This window comes from Sciurus carolinensis, chromosome 8 (assembly GCF_902686445.1).
Source record: "Sciurus carolinensis chromosome 8, mSciCar1.2, whole genome shotgun sequence".
Lineage (NCBI taxonomy): Eukaryota > Metazoa > Chordata > Mammalia > Rodentia > Sciuridae > Sciurus > Sciurus carolinensis.
In genome coordinates, this window is record NC_062220.1 from 148,059,620 (window position 1) to 148,077,691 (window position 18,072).

Here is an 18,072-nt window from a genome sequence, read left to right on the forward strand (position 1 = left end):
GAATGGATGTCAGTTAAGTAACCCCAACACATTAGATGCTGTACAGTCCGATCAGTAGCAGCTAATATTTACTTAACTGCTACTATGTGCCAGACGCTGTGATAAATGCTTGTCAGGAATTATCTCGGCAGTTCTCACAATCAGCCTCTCAGGAGAGTCCTAGGCACTGATTAAATATTTACTGGGCTGGGCCGTGTCTGGACTCGGGGAATGTAGTATCTGCCCTGGGAGTGTTTTTATTCTGGAGGGTTGAAGCTAGACTTCTCTCATGCACCATCCACCTCTGTGAGAGTCCCTCTCTGTGACAACATTCCGCTGTGTTGGATGGACAGAGGATTGTATGATGTATGATCCTGTTTATGCGAAATGTCCAGGGACAGAGACTGCATCTGTAGTTCTCTCGGGCTGAGGTGGGAGTGGGGAAGAAATGGGGGAACTCTTAGCGGGGGTTCTGTTTGGGGAGATGAAAATATTCAGAATTAGCGGTGAGCCTGTACGTATCTGCGAACGTGCTAAAATCAGCCCACTGCATACGTAATATGCATGAATCGTCTGGGATATGAACTGTATCCGAACAAAGTTGCTTAAAACCAACAGGGAAGAGTTTCCAGCCAGCCGAGGCACAGTCTGCAGTAAGGTTCGGAGAGGGCTCCCTGGAGAGGTTGTATCTTTGAGATCAAATCATGTTCCAAAGCTGGTTGGGCTTGGGTTCTGTTATCTCCTGGATTGTTTTACCATCGTGAGTATCAGACAAATGTCACGGCTTTGAGGAAGAGCAGAGCAGCCCTGATGTCCAGGGGCTGCCTGCTTTACAAGGAGGCCTCGATGTTCTCCTGTTGACATCAGCCCTGCCGCAGGACGCGAAATTCAGACGAAGCCGCTCCAGATCCCGTGTCTCTCTTCTTGGACCTCTTAAAAAGGTGAGTTTTTGTTTTACTTGTTTATTTTTCTCTGTTGGGCTGCTAAGAAAGTAGGCAGGAAGTTGGTAGGCACGATGGTGCACGTGCCTGTCATTCCAGCGACTCCGGAGGCTGAGGCAGGAGGATCGGAAGTTCAAAACCAGCCTCAGCAATGGCGAGGCGCTAAGCAACTAGTGAGACCTGCCTCTAAATAAAATATGAAATAGGGCTGGGGAGGTGGCTCCGTGGTTGAGTGCCGCCAAGTTCCATCTCTGGTGCAAAAAAGAAAAAAGAGAAAGGAAAGTAGACGGGAAGCCTGGGGAAGGGAGGCGAGGTGAGGACAGGCCTCATCGCAGGCCCCGTTAGAACCGAATCGCGCTGTGCCTGAGGTTTTCCAGCTGCGTGAACCAGTGATCTAAGAGTTTAGCTGATCATGGCGATGGTGGTATAATTCTGTGAGCTGACGCAGTTGAACTGCATCATTCAATGGTTGAATTCTATGACATACAAATTACGCCTGAGTTTAAAGAGAACACAGCACGAGCCCTGACAGAATCACTCTCAGGGATTTTCTTGAAACGTAAAATAAAAGCAGTTGGCCCCGTCTGCAGAGGGAGCAGGCACACAGTTTCCCTGAGGAGACTCTTGTCCATTTTATAGATGAAAAGCTAAACACTCTCCCAAAAAGGAATTCAGCATGATCCTCTAAATAAATGAGGCACAGGGCTATGAATTTAAGTGATGGGTACTTTCTAGCCCATGACCTAGTCTTTGAAAGTGCTCTCTCCTTAGGCTCTGTCCAGATGTCAAAACCAAGCCACCACTTAACTGATCTGTTATTCTAAGTCTTTTTTTTTTTTTTTTTTTTTTTTTTTTTTTTGGTGCTGGGGATCGAACCCAGGGCCTTGTGCTTGCAAGGCAAGCACTCTACCGACTGAGCTATTGATCTGTTATTCTAAAGCATATGCGGCATTAGGCCTGTTTATCTCTGAGCCTGGCCTTGCTTCTGCTGTCACAAGCATCTTCAAACAGGTATGGGAAAGTCTCTGTGGTTGTTACATCTCTTGCTTTGGATTTTTATAGTTTATCAAAACTTTTCAATGGATACTGGGGATGTAGCTCAGTGGCAGAGCATTTGGTTGGCATGCTGGAGGTCCTGGGTTCAATTACCAGGACCACAAAACAAAACAAAGGCAAAAACAAAACCACAGCAAACAAAATCCACATCAACAAACCCTGTTTTATAACTCAAAAAAATATATAAATATGAAATCCAGGATATGGACTTCAGGTACAGCTAGATCCAGGAGTTCAACCATGTCTTCTGACATCTGCGGTTCTAAGCCCCTCAGCTCCCAGTCTGCACAGGTGGATATCACTATCATGCAGGCGCTCCTCATATAGTGGAAAAGGTAGCCTTGGAAACCTCTACAGTTACATCCTCCCAGTTCAATGACTCAGAAAAATCAGTGGATTTTCTTTTCTTTCTTTTTATTTTTTTAAATATATTTTTGGTTGTAGATGGACATGATACCCTTAATTAATTAATTTATTTATTTATTGTGATGCTGAGGATCAAACCCAGTGCCTCACACATGTGAGACAAGCAGTCCACCACTGAGCTACAACCCCAGCCCAATCAATGACTTTGCAACGCTTACCTGGGAGCATATGGTTGCTCCAGGACCAATCGCTGTACTTGTGGAGATGAACGTTGTGGACTGGTCAGGCTTAGCACAGGAGGATGAGGGCAAGTTACCTGAATGATACGGGACAAGGTAGAAAGGTGGCAGACCTTCGTGGAAAATGAGGGTGCTCTTTCAGGGGAGAACTGAGGTTGCGAGGGATGTTTCCGCAATGCGGTGATGCAAAAATAAAGCCCCTAAAGGTATCTATGGAAACATGTATGTACTTTGTTTTCCCAAATTCAGGAAAGTGAGTAACATCCATCTGCCAAATCTGATTGGGCAGTAATCCTCGAGGGTTAACACCCAGATGTTGAATAGGAAGGGAGACAACGCAAGCAGGACACGCTTTTACAATTTCCCTTGCTTGTTGCCTGGTAATTTTACAGAGTAACCGAAGGCTCTGAGAATTTAAGTGGTGAAGTTTGTGTAAATCTGTGGCCTCTTGGATGGATCCAATAAGAACTGGGAAAAGGGACCGAGTGGCTGCATCAGCCTGAGCATTACCCCGTGATAGGGGACCGGGAAGATCAGAATGTGCTCTAATGTGTCCTAAGAAAAATGGATGTTTTCTAGCCTGAATTAGTTGTTGAAGCTGGTTAAACAAAAAGGCTGCGTTGGAGGAAGCCTTAATGGCGGGTGAAATCTCCAATAGGGGCACAGAATGGGCAATATAAGCACTGTCTGTATAAATATTAATAGGTTTATCAAAAAATGTCATAAAGACTTGTGTTATAGCAAACAATTCTACAAGCTGTGCTGATGGATAAGCAGTGTCAAAGGTGGTAGGCTGATTATCAACAACAAAGGCTGCACGGCCATTGCTGGAGCCATCTGTAAAAACAGTAAGGGCTTGTGGAATAGGAGCCTTCCGAGTAACCCGAGGAAAAATAAATGGATGTAACTGAGCAAAATGCAAAAGGGGGTCATTGGGAAGGTGGTTATCGATTATTCCCAAAAAGCCTGATAGAGCAATACCCCATTCATCCCTCGTCTGTAGCAAAAATTGGGTTTGATCCTTAGTGTATGGAATCAGAATGTTATCAGGGTCTTTGCCAAAATGTTGTCGAGAAAGCAAGCGACCTTTAATAATGATAGAAGCTACCTGAGCAGGATAGACAGCAATAACTTTAGAGGATGTGGCGGGCAAATGAACCCAGAGCAAGGGGCAACCCTTATTTTTAAAATGTGGATCCCGCTGCCAGAATAGTCCCGTGGGTGTATGAGGGGTGTGTAATATAACCAAAACCAAAGGAAGGTTATAAGATATTTGTGTAACAAATTGTTGAGCGATGGCTTCTGTGACTTGAATTAATGCTTGCCATGCCTCGGGAGTAAGCTCTCGAGGAGAAGAAGGGTCAGAATCTCCCCTTAAAATATCATTAAGAGGCAAAAGCACATAGGTGGGTAGTTTTAAATATGGTCTTAGCCATTGGATATCCCCTAGTAGTTTTTGGAAATCGTTAAGAGTGTGGAGATGGTCCACACGCAATTGTATATTAGGGATTTGAATTTGATTAGTTTGAAGTTTGAGGCCCAAGTAGGTGTAGGGGTCCTGTGTTTGAACCTTATCAGGGGCTATCTGAAGTCCCAAGGCAGTAAGGGCTTTATAGAGATCCAAATAACAATTGTTAAGATCATAGGTATTAGGTGCAGCAATTAACAAATCATCCATATAATGTAATATATAAACTTGTGGCCACCGCTCTCTCACAGGGTCTACTGCTTGAGCAACATATTTTTGGCAAAGACTAGGGCTGTTAGCCATACCCTGGGGAAGGACCTTCCATTGAAATCTTTGCATAGGGCCCTGAAAATTGATGCGGGGGAGGCTGAAAGCAAAATAGGGTCTGTCCTCAGGATGTAAAGGAATAGTAAAAAAGCAATCTTTTAAGTCGATGACCATTTTATAATAGTCCCTAGGAATAGCTACCGGTGTAGGGATGCCTGGCTGTAATGCCCCCATCGGGCGCATAACCTTATTGATAGCGTGCAAATCCTGTAAAAGGCGCCATTTGCCTGATTTCTTCTTAATAACAAAAATAGGAGTATTCTAGGGTGAGGTTGAGGGTTCCGCATGGCCGGCTGTCAACTGTTCCTGTACTAACATGGAGGCAGCCTCTAAGTTTTCTTGGGTAAGGGGCCACTGATCCACCCACACAGGAGTTTGAGTTTCCCAAATAATTTTGTCTGCATGGGGTACAGGAGGGTCAGGGACCGACACTAAAAATCCACATACCCAAGTCCAAATTTGTCTGTTTTTTGTATGGGCTGTACAGGCTCAACCTGTCCTTGTCCTAGCCTCCCAAGGCCTGTACCAGGGACAAAGCCCATACGAAGCATTTGATGAGTGACTAAAGAGTCGGGACTAGCAAGAATAACTTTCATTTGGCTTAGAATGTCTCGTCCCCAAAGGTTGACAGGGAGATCAGGAACAACGAAGGGGGTAACGGTTCCTTTATTCCCTGTGTTATCTTTTGTGTCAGTCCAATTAAGCACCCTGGAGCTAACTAAGGGGTTTCTTGACTGCCCTATTCCTTTAAGGTCAGTTAGTGATGAGGTGAGGGGCCATTCTGATGGCCAATATTTTTGAGAAATAACTGTGGTGTCCGCACCAGTATCTAGGATCCCTTGGAATTTCTTTCCTTCAATAAATAAGGTAAGAGTGGGTCTTTTGTGGGAGATAGGTTGGACCCAATACACATCAGAGGAACCTAAAGAGGCTGTGTTTCCTGGTGAATTTCCTGAATTGAGGGGAAGGAGTATTAATTGTGCAATTTTTGTTCCTGCAGGGATGGCAGCTACTCCGTTAACAGCTGTGGCCAGTATTTTAATTTCTCCAGTGTAATCATCATCAATGATGCCAGGGAAGACCTGAACACCTTGTAAGGTGGTAGGAGCTCTCCCAAGAATAAGAGCACACATATGAGGTGGAGGGGGGCCTACAACCCCAGTGGGTATTATTTGGGGTCCTTGCATAGAGTCTAATATTGTATCGGTGGAGGCACAGAGGTCCAATCCTGCGCTGCCTGGGGTAGCACGTTGGAGGGAGGTGATTGTGGAGAAGGACAGGGAGCCTGGATTGGGTTGGGAGTCTGAGAGGGAACAAACCTTATTGCCCCTGGGTTTGCTCTGGGGGTGGTCGGGGCCAAAAATTTTCAATCATTAGGGGTGAGCCACTGTGTACTATGGTTCTCTAGCAAGGCCAGTGTATAAGGTGCAGTGGGGCCATACTGTGTACAAGCCTTTTTAAGTCTTTCAAGAAAGCGGAGGCTCAGCCTTTTATAAGAACCAAGGGCTCCACTCTGTCCAGAGGTGGGCTCCTCCTCATCCCCTGATTCCTGGTCCTCCTCTTGTTCCCTCTCTGGTTCTACCTCTTGTTCCTCCCCTGATTCCTCTTCCTGACTTCCTTTTAAATTCTCTGCTTCAGTTTGTGCGGGCTGATCTGCTTGACTGCGAGTGACTGGAAAGGCAAGAACAGGCTGACCACGTGGCTTCACCTTACGAGTATTGAGGGGTCTTGGGCCAGTTTGTGTTAACTCCGTGCCCAAGGCCAGTGAGCAAAGCTCGGCATCAAGGACTTTTAGTTCTTTTAAAAGTTGGATTTGTTCCCGCCTATGTTGGAGAGACTCGCGTAAAGGGGTTAGATTAGGCAAGGGAAGTGGGGAAAAAATGTCTGGGGGGGCAGTAGGTCCCTGAAGGGCCGGAGCACGAAAGGCAGGGGGTGTATAAGTGGGAAGTGGATTTTTAAGAGGTGGCAGGTCTGGAGAATGGTGTTGAGCCGCTGCCTCCTCCAGGGTAGCCTCCTCCTCTGGGGTCACCTCATCATAGGGATTTAAAACCGGATAAATCTTAGGGGGACTTTTAGGGGACTATTTTGGTAAGGTGGGATCTGGGAGGTTCCCGGGGTCTGGGAGGGTCCCAGGGTCCTGAGAAGGCTGAGTAGGGGGCATATGAATACTAACCGAAGGGCATGCCGATGGGGGGCGAGAGGTGGATTGCATTGCCTGTTCCCCAATCTTTACAAGTTTTAAAGTACCACTGTCAAAGGGTGAGCTTTTAAGAATCTCATTAATTAAATTCCAATAAGAAAAGGCAGTGACAGGCACCTTTTGAGGACCAAAAGTCTCATAATAATCTTTGAGGCAGTCTCCTACTCTGAGCCACCTTTTACCATCAATTGACCCCTCGAGGGGAAACCAAGGACACAAATCCTCTATGTATGAAAAGAATGATCTTAAATCCTTTTTCTTAACACGCGCTCCCCGAGTCTTGAGGGCCTCCTCGAGACCCGTCAAAAACAAATCATGTGACGAAACTGCTTGTCCCATGGTGCGTCACTCACCTTGCGCTGGCCTCACTCTCCTCCTGGATCTGACTCCCGGTCGCGTCCACCGAGGCGATCCCGAATCCCGCTTGGCCAAGTCTTCCCCAGAGGGCAGCGTTCGCTTCTCAAACAAAGGCTCGAGCCAACCACTTTGGGCGCCAACTGTCCCGACCCGCGGGACATCAACGCGGAACGGCAAACCTAAGAGAGAAGGAATGAAGGGACAAGAGACGCAGGGAGAGACAGCAAGACAGGAATTCTGATCAAGCTGCAAATTTTTATTGTTCTCACGGGTATTTATGCTGAGGGAATGAGGGGTATGACGAGGTGCAGCCTGGTTGGTTGTGTTGTTCTGCTGGGTTCCTGATAGGGTGCAAATTCGCGCTGGCGGGAAGGTGAAGTTCGCGCCGGTGGGAAAGTGTAGTCCCGGAAGAGAAGCCGTGGGCGCCATAGGCGCCATACTGTCAGAATTATCAGCCAGGAGGGGGGGAGGGGCGCTGCTGCTTATTGTAAAGGTCAGAATGTTCTCAGAATGAGAACTTCTTGGTCCCTGACAGATGTTTGAACATTTTTTCATATATGTTAGTCATTTGTGTTTCTTCTTTTGAGAAATGTATGTTTAGTTCTTTTGCCAATTAATGATTTTTTTTCCTTGCAGTGCTGGGGATTGAACCCAGGGCCTTGTGTTTGCGAGGCAAGTACTCTACCAATTGAGCTATATCCCCAGACCCCCCCCCTCCCGGTGTTAAGCTTTTTGAGTTCTTTACATATTCTGTATATTAATCCCCTGTTAGAGAAGTAGCCGACAAAGATTTCCCCTCATTTTGTAGGCTCTCTCTTCACACTCTTAACCATTTCCTTTGGAAAAGGTTCCATGAGCGGCTGAGAAGAAAGTGAGGTTAGCAGTTTTTGGATGAAATAGTCTATAGATATCTGTTAGGTCCAGTAGGTTTACAGTATTATTTAAGTTGGAAATATTTTTATTGCTTTTATGTTTGGATGACCCATGTATTGGTGATAAGGCCATGCTGAAATCACCCACCCAATATTATCGTATTGGGGTCTGTCTAGGATTTAAAGTCAAGAACTATTTTTTATGTGATTAGGTACACTAACATTGGGGAACAAATATTTACTATCATTATATCTTCTTGTTGGATTGATCCTTTTACCAATATATAGTGTGCTTTTTTGTCCTTTCGATTAATTTTTGCTAGAAATCTGCTTTATCAGATATTAGAATAACTATTCCTGCTTGTTTTTGGATTCCTTTTGCATGGATTATTTTTCTTCCCCATCCTTTTACTTTCAACCTGTGGGTGTCTTTGCCTATGAGATGAATCTGTAGATATAGTTGGAGCTTGTTTTTTAATCCATTCTTCTAGTCTATTTTTTTTTTTTTTTTTTTTTTTTTTTTTTGCAGTGCTGGGGATTTGAACCCAGGGCCTTGTGCTTGCAAGGCAAGTACTCTACCAACTGAGCTATATCCCAGCCCTTAGTCTATGTTTTTTAATTGGGGAGTTGAGACCATTTACAATCAGTGTGATTAGGGACAGATGTTCATCATTTCCTGTCATTTTGGTTGGTTTGCTATATTTAATTTGGTCTTGATTTTAATTTAGTTTGTTGCTCTTCTAGTGAACTTCATCTATTTGGAAGCTTTGGGGTTGTTTTTGAGTTCTTCTGTGTGCAGTGTATCTTTAAGTATTCTTTGTAGGGCTGGCTCAGTGGTCATGAAGTCTTCTCATTTATCCTTATCATGAAAAATTTTTAAATCTCTATTGATTTTCAAAGATAACTTTGTGTTACAGAGCGGAGAGAGTGAGGAGGCTGCGTCTGGCTCCCGCTTTCACAGCCATTGCAGTACATTGAGCTCCATAGAGACAGCGCCGGGCAAGTGAGAGCTGGACGGGCACTGGGCGACTCTGTGCCTCGCTGAGGAAAACAACTAAACATGGGCAAAGGAGATCCTAAGAAGCCAAGAGGCAAAATGTCATCATACGCATTCTTTGTGCAAACTTGCCGGGAGGAGCACAAGAAGAAGTACCCAGATGCTTCAGTCAACTTTTCAGAGTTTTCTAAGAAGTGCTCAGAGAGGTGGAAGACCATGTCTGCTAAAGAAAAAGGAAAATTTGAAGACATGGCAAAGGCGGACAAGGCCTGTTATGAAAGAGAAATGAAAACCTATATCCCTCCTAAAGGGGAAACAAAAAAGAAGTTCAAGGATCCCAATGCACCAAGAGGCCTCCGTCGGCCTTCTTCTTGTTCTGTTCTGAATATCACCCAAAAATCAAAGGAGAACATCCTGGCCTATCCATTGGTGATGTTGCAAAGAAACTGGGAGAAATGTGGAATCACACTGCTGCAGATGATAAGCAGCCTTATGAAAAGAAAGCTGCTAAGCTGAAGGAAAAATACGAAAAGGATATTGCTGCCTACCAAGCTAAAGGAAAAGCTGATGCAGCAAAAAAGGGAGTTGTCAAGGCTGAAAAAAGCAAGAAAAAGAAGGAAGAGGAGGAAGAGGAGGAAGATGAAGAGGATGAGGAGGAAGAGGAAGATGAAGAAGATGAAGAAGAAGAAGATGATGATGAATAAGTTGGTTCTAGCGCAGTTTTTTTTTCTTGTCTATAAAGCATTTAACCCCCCTGTACACAACTCACTCCTTTTAAAGAAAAAAATTGAAATGTAAGGCTGTGTAAGATTTGTTTTTAAACTGTACAGTGTCTTTTTTTGTATAGTTAACACACTACCGAATGTGTCTTTAGATAGCCCTGTCCTGGTGGTATTTTCAATAGCCACTAACCTTGCCTGGTACAGTATGGGGGTTGTAAATTGGCATGGAAATTTAAAGGAGGTTCTTGTTGGTGCACAGCACAAATTAGTTATATATGGGGACGGTAGTTTTTCATCTTCAGTTGTCTCTGATGCAGCTTATACGAAATAATTGTTGTTCTGTTAACTGAATACCACTCTGTAATTGCAAAAAAAAAAAAAAAGTTGCAGCTGTTTTGTTGACATTCTGAATGCTTCTAAGTAAATACAATTTTTTTTATTAGTAAAAAAAAAAAGATAACTTTGCTAGATACAGTAATCTTGGCGGGCAATTGTTTTCTTTTAGAGCTTGGACTGTCTCATTCTGGGCCTTCCTTGATTTTAGGGTCTGAGCTCAGAAGTCAGCAGTAAGCTGTATTAGTCTATGTTTATTTCATTTTGAGACTGTATCTTGCTAAGTTTCCCAGGCAGGCCTCAAACTTGCAATCTTCTTGCCTCAACCTCCTGAGTAGCTGAGATTACTGGCATGTACCTGGCATGTCCCACTTGGTTCCGAAAGTCATTTCTTTGATGTGCTGTACATTTACACATCAGAATGCTGTGTTACACGTATGTTTCTGGATCTACTTTCAAAGAAACGCTTAGAAACATGAAAAGTAAATCATTTAATTTTTTATTCATTAGCACTTTCTATTTTAAGAGATTGTATGTTTCCTTCTTGTGAACCCTGTCTGGTTGCAATTCCTCCGAACATAGCTCTTTCTTCTAGGGAACATGCTAAGTTGCATTTCCTCTATTGCTCTGTGCAGTCATGTAATTGAGTTTTTGTTTGTTTGTTTTGTTTTCTCAGTAGTGGGGATCGAGCCCAGGGCCTCAGGCATGACTGTTTTACTTTCTGAGACAGGGCCTTGCTAAGTTGCCCAAGCTGGCCTCAACCTCGCAATCCTCCTGCCTCAGCCTTTGGAGCCGCTGGGATTGCAACAAGTGCTGCATGACTGAATTCCGACCATGGAACAAGGACAGAACTGACAGTCACCAGTTTTAGGTCTCCTCTCTCGAATCCTCCTCTGTGATCCTCCACCCTCCTTCATTCCTCACTTTCCAGGGGGGCTCAGTGACTCCAACAGCAGACCCTGACATTTTAGGAAATGGTGACCTCCTCAGTGGGGGAATTATGAGTTCCCCATCACTGTGAGGAAGGCTCACGTGGGACTGTACCTTGGATTGTGACACAAACAGGACATAAGCTTTGACTGTGCTGAGCAACCGAAATGTTGAGGTCCTAGTTAGAGCAGCTCAGTCAGGCTGGACTACAGCATGTTGCAGTAACAACCTACCCTCCAAAATCTCAGCAGCTGAGACGCGGTAAACGTTCACTGCCTCTCACAGTCACTCAGAGACCTATCTTGACATATGCCTCAAAACACGAAGATGGGGGTAAAGAGAGGCTTGGTGAAACATGAACCATTAAACGCTTTGTCATGGAGTGACGCATGTCACCTCCATCCCCAACGGACTGGCCACACCATGACCCGATTGAACCTGAAGTTCTAACATCCCTGAGCCTGGGAGGAGAGGGATGTCAGTGAAAAGCTCTAACAACACACACACACACACGTATTTTTAAAAGTTTTTTTTTTGTGTGTGTGTGGTGCCTCCTGCAAGCTAGGCAATGCTCTACCACTGAACTACACAGCCCCCCAGCCCAACTCATCTTTCCTTGATTCCATGAGCAGAATTACCTTCTAGACTATTATTTCCTTTCTTTTTTAAAAATACATTTTCATAGTTGTTGATGGACCTTTACTTTATTCATTTATTTATGTGGTGCTGAGAATCGAACCCAGTGCCTCACACATGCTGGGCAAGTGCTCTACCACTGAGCCCCAACCCCAGGCCCCCTATTAATTCTTTTTTTTTTTTTTAAAGCCAAAGTTGGTTTCTGTTGTTTGCAATCAGAGAAGCCTACTGATACGGCATGAGTATTGTTGCTGGCAAAGTCGCTCTAAGTTGCAGCTCTGGTTATGTTACTCCTTGTTGGGGGTTTGATGCTTTCCCAGTGTCTATAGCAGGAGGAGGCAACCTTTTTCTTTAAAGAGCCACATTGTAAACACTTGAATTCTTGTGCACCATGCAGTCTCTTTGGCAGTTACTCAACTTTGCTGTTGTAGCTCAAGGATTCATGAGCAAGAGGTGGACAAATGAACTTGACTGTGTTCCAATAAAACTTTATTTACAAAACAGATCTTAGGCCATAGCTTGCCAAACCCCGGCCTCCAGAATAAAATGAAAGCTTAGCGTGGTGTGGAGGACCCTCCTTGTTTGGCCCCAGGTTTTCCAGTTGTGCATCTCACTATACTTTCCTTCCTTCCACTCACTCTGTGTCTGTCAGTGGAAGGTTGTGCTTCCTACTTGCAAATCCCTTCCCATCATCTCTTATTGTATGCTGAGATCCAATTATCTTTAAGTCTTAGCTTAATGGTCACCTGTCGTGCACATTGTGTTTTTTGTGCTTTCTAGTCGTCAACTGCATCCTGACCTTGCTTGGGGAAATCACCTCCCCTCACTCACCACTCAGTCCTGGGGATGGATCCCACGGGTGCTTTACCACTGAGCTGTAATCCCCAGTCCTTTTTATTTTTTATTTTGAGCTGGGGTTTCACTAAGTTGCTGAGTGTGGGCTCAAAATTGTGATCCCTCTGTCCCAGCCTCCCAAGTCACCTGTATGCCCCCCCAACCCCCGTAGGCAGGTACCAATAATCATCACTCAGCATTATGCATGGTTTGGACAGGTCCATAGTTTGGGAGTGAGTCGGTTGAGCAGTTCTGACCCAGGGTGTCTCCGTGCTTGGTTAAGACGTCTCCTGGGACTGCATTTACCCGAAGGTTCAGCTGGTGCTGGACAATCCCCTTCCAAAGTGGCCGGCTCCATGGGTGTGGGTGGAAGCCTTGGGTCCCCTCCTTGCTGGCACCTCTTCCATGCTGCTGTGAACATGGGTGTGCCTGTGTCACTGTACACTGACTTTAATTCTTTGGGATAAATAGTGAGGAGTGGGATAACTGGGTCCTACGGTGGTCCAGGCCCAGTTTTTGAGCAACCTCTATTCTAATTTCCGTAGTGGCTGTACGAATTTACAACCCCACCAACAGTGTGAAAGTGTTCCTTTTTCTCCACATCCTCTCCAGCACTAATCTTTTGGAGATGACAGCTGGCTTTCCCAGAGTAAGTGATTCAGGAGAAAAAGGTAGAAGCAACAACACCTTTTATGACTGAGCTGCAGAATCCCACATATTAGATGCAAGCGAGTCCCTGAGTCAGGCCTGCAGTGGGCAGAGTTGGGCTCTGCCTTCTGATGGGAAGAGTATCAAAGCAGGTGCGGGTATATTTGGAAACTATCACAATGGGTGATGATCAGTCTATGGTGAGACAAACCAGGGATTAGCAAGCACAGAAACACACTAAGCTGCTTAGAACTTGGGGAGCAAAGGATGGAAGTGGGGTCACCAGAGCCCAGGAGCCAGGACCATGTCGTGGCAGCCAGGAGGGGCTGCTGGTGGGAGTTGGGGCTATGGAGAAGCAGTGCCCAGTGCAGGTGCCCCAAGGCAGAGCGAAGGAGATGATGATTTGGTTTATTTCTTCCTCTGTCCCTCGGGTCTTCACCCAGAGCCTGCAACTGGCTGGACCTGCCAGGAAGCAGAGGGCAGGGGAGCTTGGGAAACATAGTTCTCTGTGATGCAGGGGTGAGCCGAGAGGGCTGGGGAGGACCTGCGAGCAAATGGAGAGAGGACCAGCTCTGGGTTCCTCGGAGCTCCCACAAGTGGCTGGGTCGATGGGGTGGTGACATCATGGTTGAATCTGTCTCGAGGGGCTGGGGTTGCGGCTCAGTGGCAGAGTGCTTGTCTCACATGTGTGACACACTGGGCTTGATTCTCAGCACCATATAAATGAATAAAATAAGGTCCATCAACAACTAAAAAAAAAAAAGGTCTTAAATTCAGATGAACTTTTTCTCTGTCTACATTTTTATTGGTGTACAATATTATATCTACATTTTTATAGTTGCGCGTAGTGACGGGATTGGTTGTTGCATATTGGTACATACACAATGTGACAATGAGATTTGGCCAATGTCCCTCCCTAGCACGTCCCCTCCCTCCCCACCTCGCCCCTGGTCCCTTTCCTCTACTACCTCCCTTTGATTTTCATTAGCCTCCACACACACCTTTCTTTTCTTTTCCTTCTTCCTCTCTAGCTTCCACATGAGAGAAAACAGGACTCAGGACCTTCTGAGTTTGGCTTATTTTGCAACTGTCTCTAGTTTCATCCATTTTTTTTGCAAATGACATGCTTTCATTTTTCCTTATGGCGCAGTAAAGCCCAATGGTGGATGTAGACCACATTTTTTTTTTTTAATCCGTTCATCCGTTGATGGACACAGGCTGGTTCCCTAGTTTGGCTACTGTGAACTGTGCTGCTGTGAACACGGGTGTGCCTGTGTCACTGTACACTGACTTTAATTCTTCAGGGTAAACAGTGAGGAGTGGTATAGCTGGGTCCTACGGTGGATTCATGCCCAGTCTTTTGGGGGAACTTCTATGCTTATTTCCATAGTGGCTGTGCTAATTTTCACTCCCACCAATGGTGTGAAAGTGTTCCTTTTTCTCCAGCATTAATTGTCATTTGTGTCCTTGATGGCTGTCATTCTGACTGGAGTGAGATGGAATCTCAGTGTAGTTTTGATTTGCATTTCCCTACGTGCTAATGAGGTAATGACATTGAGCATGTTTTCATATATTTGTTGGCCATTTGTATATATTCTTTTGAGAAGTATTGGTTCAATTCATTTGATCATTTAGTAATTGGGCTATTGCTTTTTGGTGCAAGTTTTTTGAGTTCTTTATATACTCTAGGTATTAATCTTCTGTCAGAAGAGCAGCTAGACTGTTTTTTCCTAGTTCCGCAAAGAGTGTCATTGGTATTATTCTCAATAAAGTATCGTCTTAAAACTGAAAAATTAAAAAAAAAAAAGGACTGAAAGGAAATTCCTCAGTGAGCTTTAATCTTCCCTAATGTTTTGACTTCTGTGGGGCCAAGAGGGAAAGGAACATTAATAACCAGCAGCAGGAAGCTGATCCCAGCCTTAAAATTCTCTCAAAAACTTGCCAGTATTTGGCAAAACTGGAAATCCATATGCAGTAAAATGAAATTAAACCCCTATCTCTCACCCTGTACAAAACTCAACTCAAAATAGATCACGGATATAGGAATTAGACCTGAGATCCTTCATCAAATAGAAGAAAAAGTAGGCCAGAATCTCCATCATGTTGGCTTAGGACCAGACATCTTTAAAAAGACCCCCATAGCACAAGAAATAAAAGCAAGAATCAATAAGTGGGATAGATTCAAACTAAAAAGCTTTTTCTGAACAAGGGAAACAATCAATAATGTGAACAGAGAGCCTACAGAGTGGGAGAAAATCTTTTCCACATACACTTCAGACAGAGTACTCATCTCCAAAGTTTATAAAGAAGTTAAAAAACTTTACACTGAATACAAAGAACCTGGTCAATAAATGGGCTAAGGAACTGGGCAGACACTTCACAGAAGATATACAGGTGATCAACAAATATATGAAAAAGTGCTCATCATACCTAGTAATTAGAGAAATGCAAATTAAAACCACCCTAACATTTCATCTAACTCCAATTAGAATGGCTATTATCAAGAATACAAACAATAATAATTGTTGGCGTGGATGTGAGGAAAAAGGCACACTCATACATTGCTGGTAGAGTTGCAAATTGGTGCAGCCACTCTGGAAAGCAGTGTGGAGATTCCTCAGAAAGCTTGGAATGGACCCACCATTTGACCCAGCTATCCCACTCCTTGGTTTATACCCAAAGGACTTAAAATCAGCATACTACAGTGATGCAGCCACATCAATGTTTACAGCAGTTCAGTTCACAATAGCTAGATTGTGGAACCAACTGAGATGCCCTTCAGCTGACGAATGGATAAAGAAACTGTGGTATAAATACACAACGGAATATTACTCATAAAGAACAAAATTATGGCATTTTCTGGTAAACGGATGAAGTTGGAAAATATCATGCTAAGTGAAATAGGCCAAGCCCCAAAAACCAAAGGCTGAATGTTTTCTCTGATAAGTGGATGATGATATATAATGGGGGAGGGTGGGCAGAGGGGAAGAGGAAGAATGAAGGAAATTTGGATGGTGTAGAGGAAAAGGGGGCGGGAGGGGTGGTGGGGGAAGGAAAGATAGTAGAATGAGACAGACAGTATTACCCTGTGTACACGTATGATTACATGAATGGTGTGAATCTACATCATGTACAACCATAGAAACGAAAAGTTGTACCCCATTTGTGTACAATGAATCAAAATGCAGTCTGTAAAAATTCAAAAAAATTTAAATAATAATAAAAAAAGATACAGCATATTAAAATTATCCTTCCAAATTGAATAGATAACTCAATAAAATCCGACTAATATAGCCTCTTCCAGAGTTGAGACTAAGAAAAAAACAAAACCGAAAGCTCGCCAGCATGTGAGAACCGACAGAAGGGATGGACAGGACGCCTCATCAATTTCCAGCCTGGTTTCCTCGTCCCTGCACGTGGCTTCTGAGGCCAAGCAGAAGTATTCTACTTCGTCCACTCCCGGTATGTAGGCAAGAGAGCTGAAGTCCACATCCTCACAAACACCTGAGCACGGACGTCTGTGGCTTGTGGTATCTTTCTCTTTTCCACTTGGATACAACATGGACAACTGCTTTCATAATATAAAAAATAAACGTACAGATGGTTTCCTGCTATATCTTTGGCCACCAATGTGTTTCCAAAAATTGAAATTGGAGTGTATTTTTGTTTTGTTTTGTTTTTTGATTCTGGGAGTCGAATCCAGGGCATTGTACCACTGAACTACATCTCCGGCTGCTTTTAAAATTCATCTAAAATTCATCTCACTAAATTGCTGAGGCCGACCTCAAAGTTGCCATCCTCCTCTCCCAGCCTCCCAAGTTGTTGGGATTACAGGTGTGTGACACCATGTCCGGCTGGAATTGAATGTATTTAGCTACAACATTCAAGATTAAGTTTGACACAATTCTCCTTCCTCTTGCCTAAGCAATAAACTACCTGATCACCAAAGGCATTTGAGTTTGGGTCCCCTCATTTATACGATAACCCCCCACAATATGCAATTGAAACTAAGTGTGGTGGTAGTGTGGTGGTGCACACCTGTGATTCCACAGACCTGGAAGTTTGAGGCAGGAGGATCTTGAGGGTCAGCCTCCTCAACTTAGAGAGACCCTGTCTCAACTCACAAAATAAAACACCAACCCCTCAACTGTGTCCTACTGAGATGCTAAGTGTTCACATTTTAAATCTCTGAGAGATGGAGCTAAAACAGTAATTGGTTCAAAATTAAAAATGAACCTTGAATATACAGATTATATAAAATTGTTTGTGGCACTTTTCTACATAACTAACCTGCCAGGGAAATCAGGCTGCCTGTAGGGCTCAAGAATGGAAAAGCCAGGCCACTATTGGAACCTTCAAGTCCAACAATGTCACACCAGGAAGTCTTCCTCCAGCAAGCTGCACCTGTTCTCTTGACGCTTGAAGTGGGAATCTGGATGTTAGGCCACTACTGCCCCCTATTGCCTGTTGTTTTTTGGAAAAAAAAGTCATTTCTTTGAAAAAAAATTTGCAAGCATATGGTGTCATCCCTTTTTACAGATAAGGAAACTGAGGCTCACGTGATGGAACATTATCAAGTCACATACCTGTGTGCAAAAGGGGAGCAGCAACCAGGTTCCCCCTCCTCAGGTCAGTTCGATGAACTCAACAAACGCGTAATGAGTGAAGTCAAGTGCGGTGAAGTAGGGACTGAGGGGACAGCATACATTCCAAGACGCGAGTTTAATGCCCTAAATGGCACAGACTGGTAAATAACCTTAATTCAGTAAGGACAAATCTGTGTTGCCAGCACAGAGGAAGGTACTCGTATTGGACAGAAGGATGTCCAGAAACATTTCAGAGAAGAGTAGACATTGAGTTTTGAGGGACAAGGAGGAAAATAGCCGGAGGCAGAGGTCAGAAAAGACAAACCCAGCAGATGGAGAGAGTTAAGAGAGCTTTGGGGGAATTGGGAGAATTCTATTTGGGGGGAATTTGAACGTGGAACATATATATATATTTTTTTGTCAGTGAGGATATTACATGCATACAGCAAAATAAGGTGCATTAGTGTTAACGCCGCTTTCTTTTTTTGTGGGTGAATGGGGATCGAACCCAGGGCCACAGGCAAGCCAGGAAAACACTACTACTGAGCCACACCCCCAGCCCCTAAGTATGCAGATTCATG

General features: G+C 44.3%; 1 protein-coding gene and 1 long non-coding RNA gene across 2 annotated transcripts; one reads left to right on the plus strand and one right to left on the minus strand.

Annotated features, from left to right (window-relative positions):
• The first annotated feature begins 8,727 nt into the window (after positions 1-8,727).
• LOC124991068 (high mobility group protein B1-like) lies at positions 8,728-9,979 on the plus strand. Its single transcript, XM_047561769.1, is given in 2 exon segments — positions 8,728-9,148; positions 9,151-9,979. Coding segments are annotated over 2 exon segments (639 nt in total). The 5' UTR covers positions 8,728-8,865; the 3' UTR covers positions 9,507-9,979.
• Positions 9,980-16,024: 6,045 nt separating this feature from the next.
• On the minus strand, positions 16,025-17,836 carry LOC124991802 (uncharacterized). Its single transcript, XR_007109944.1, has 3 exons — positions 17,492-17,836; positions 17,196-17,369; positions 16,025-16,473 (listed from the first exon to the last, which is right to left on the minus strand). It is a non-coding gene; the product is annotated as an uncharacterized LOC124991802 (long non-coding RNA).
• Between the last annotated feature and the right edge of the window lie 236 nt (positions 17,837-18,072).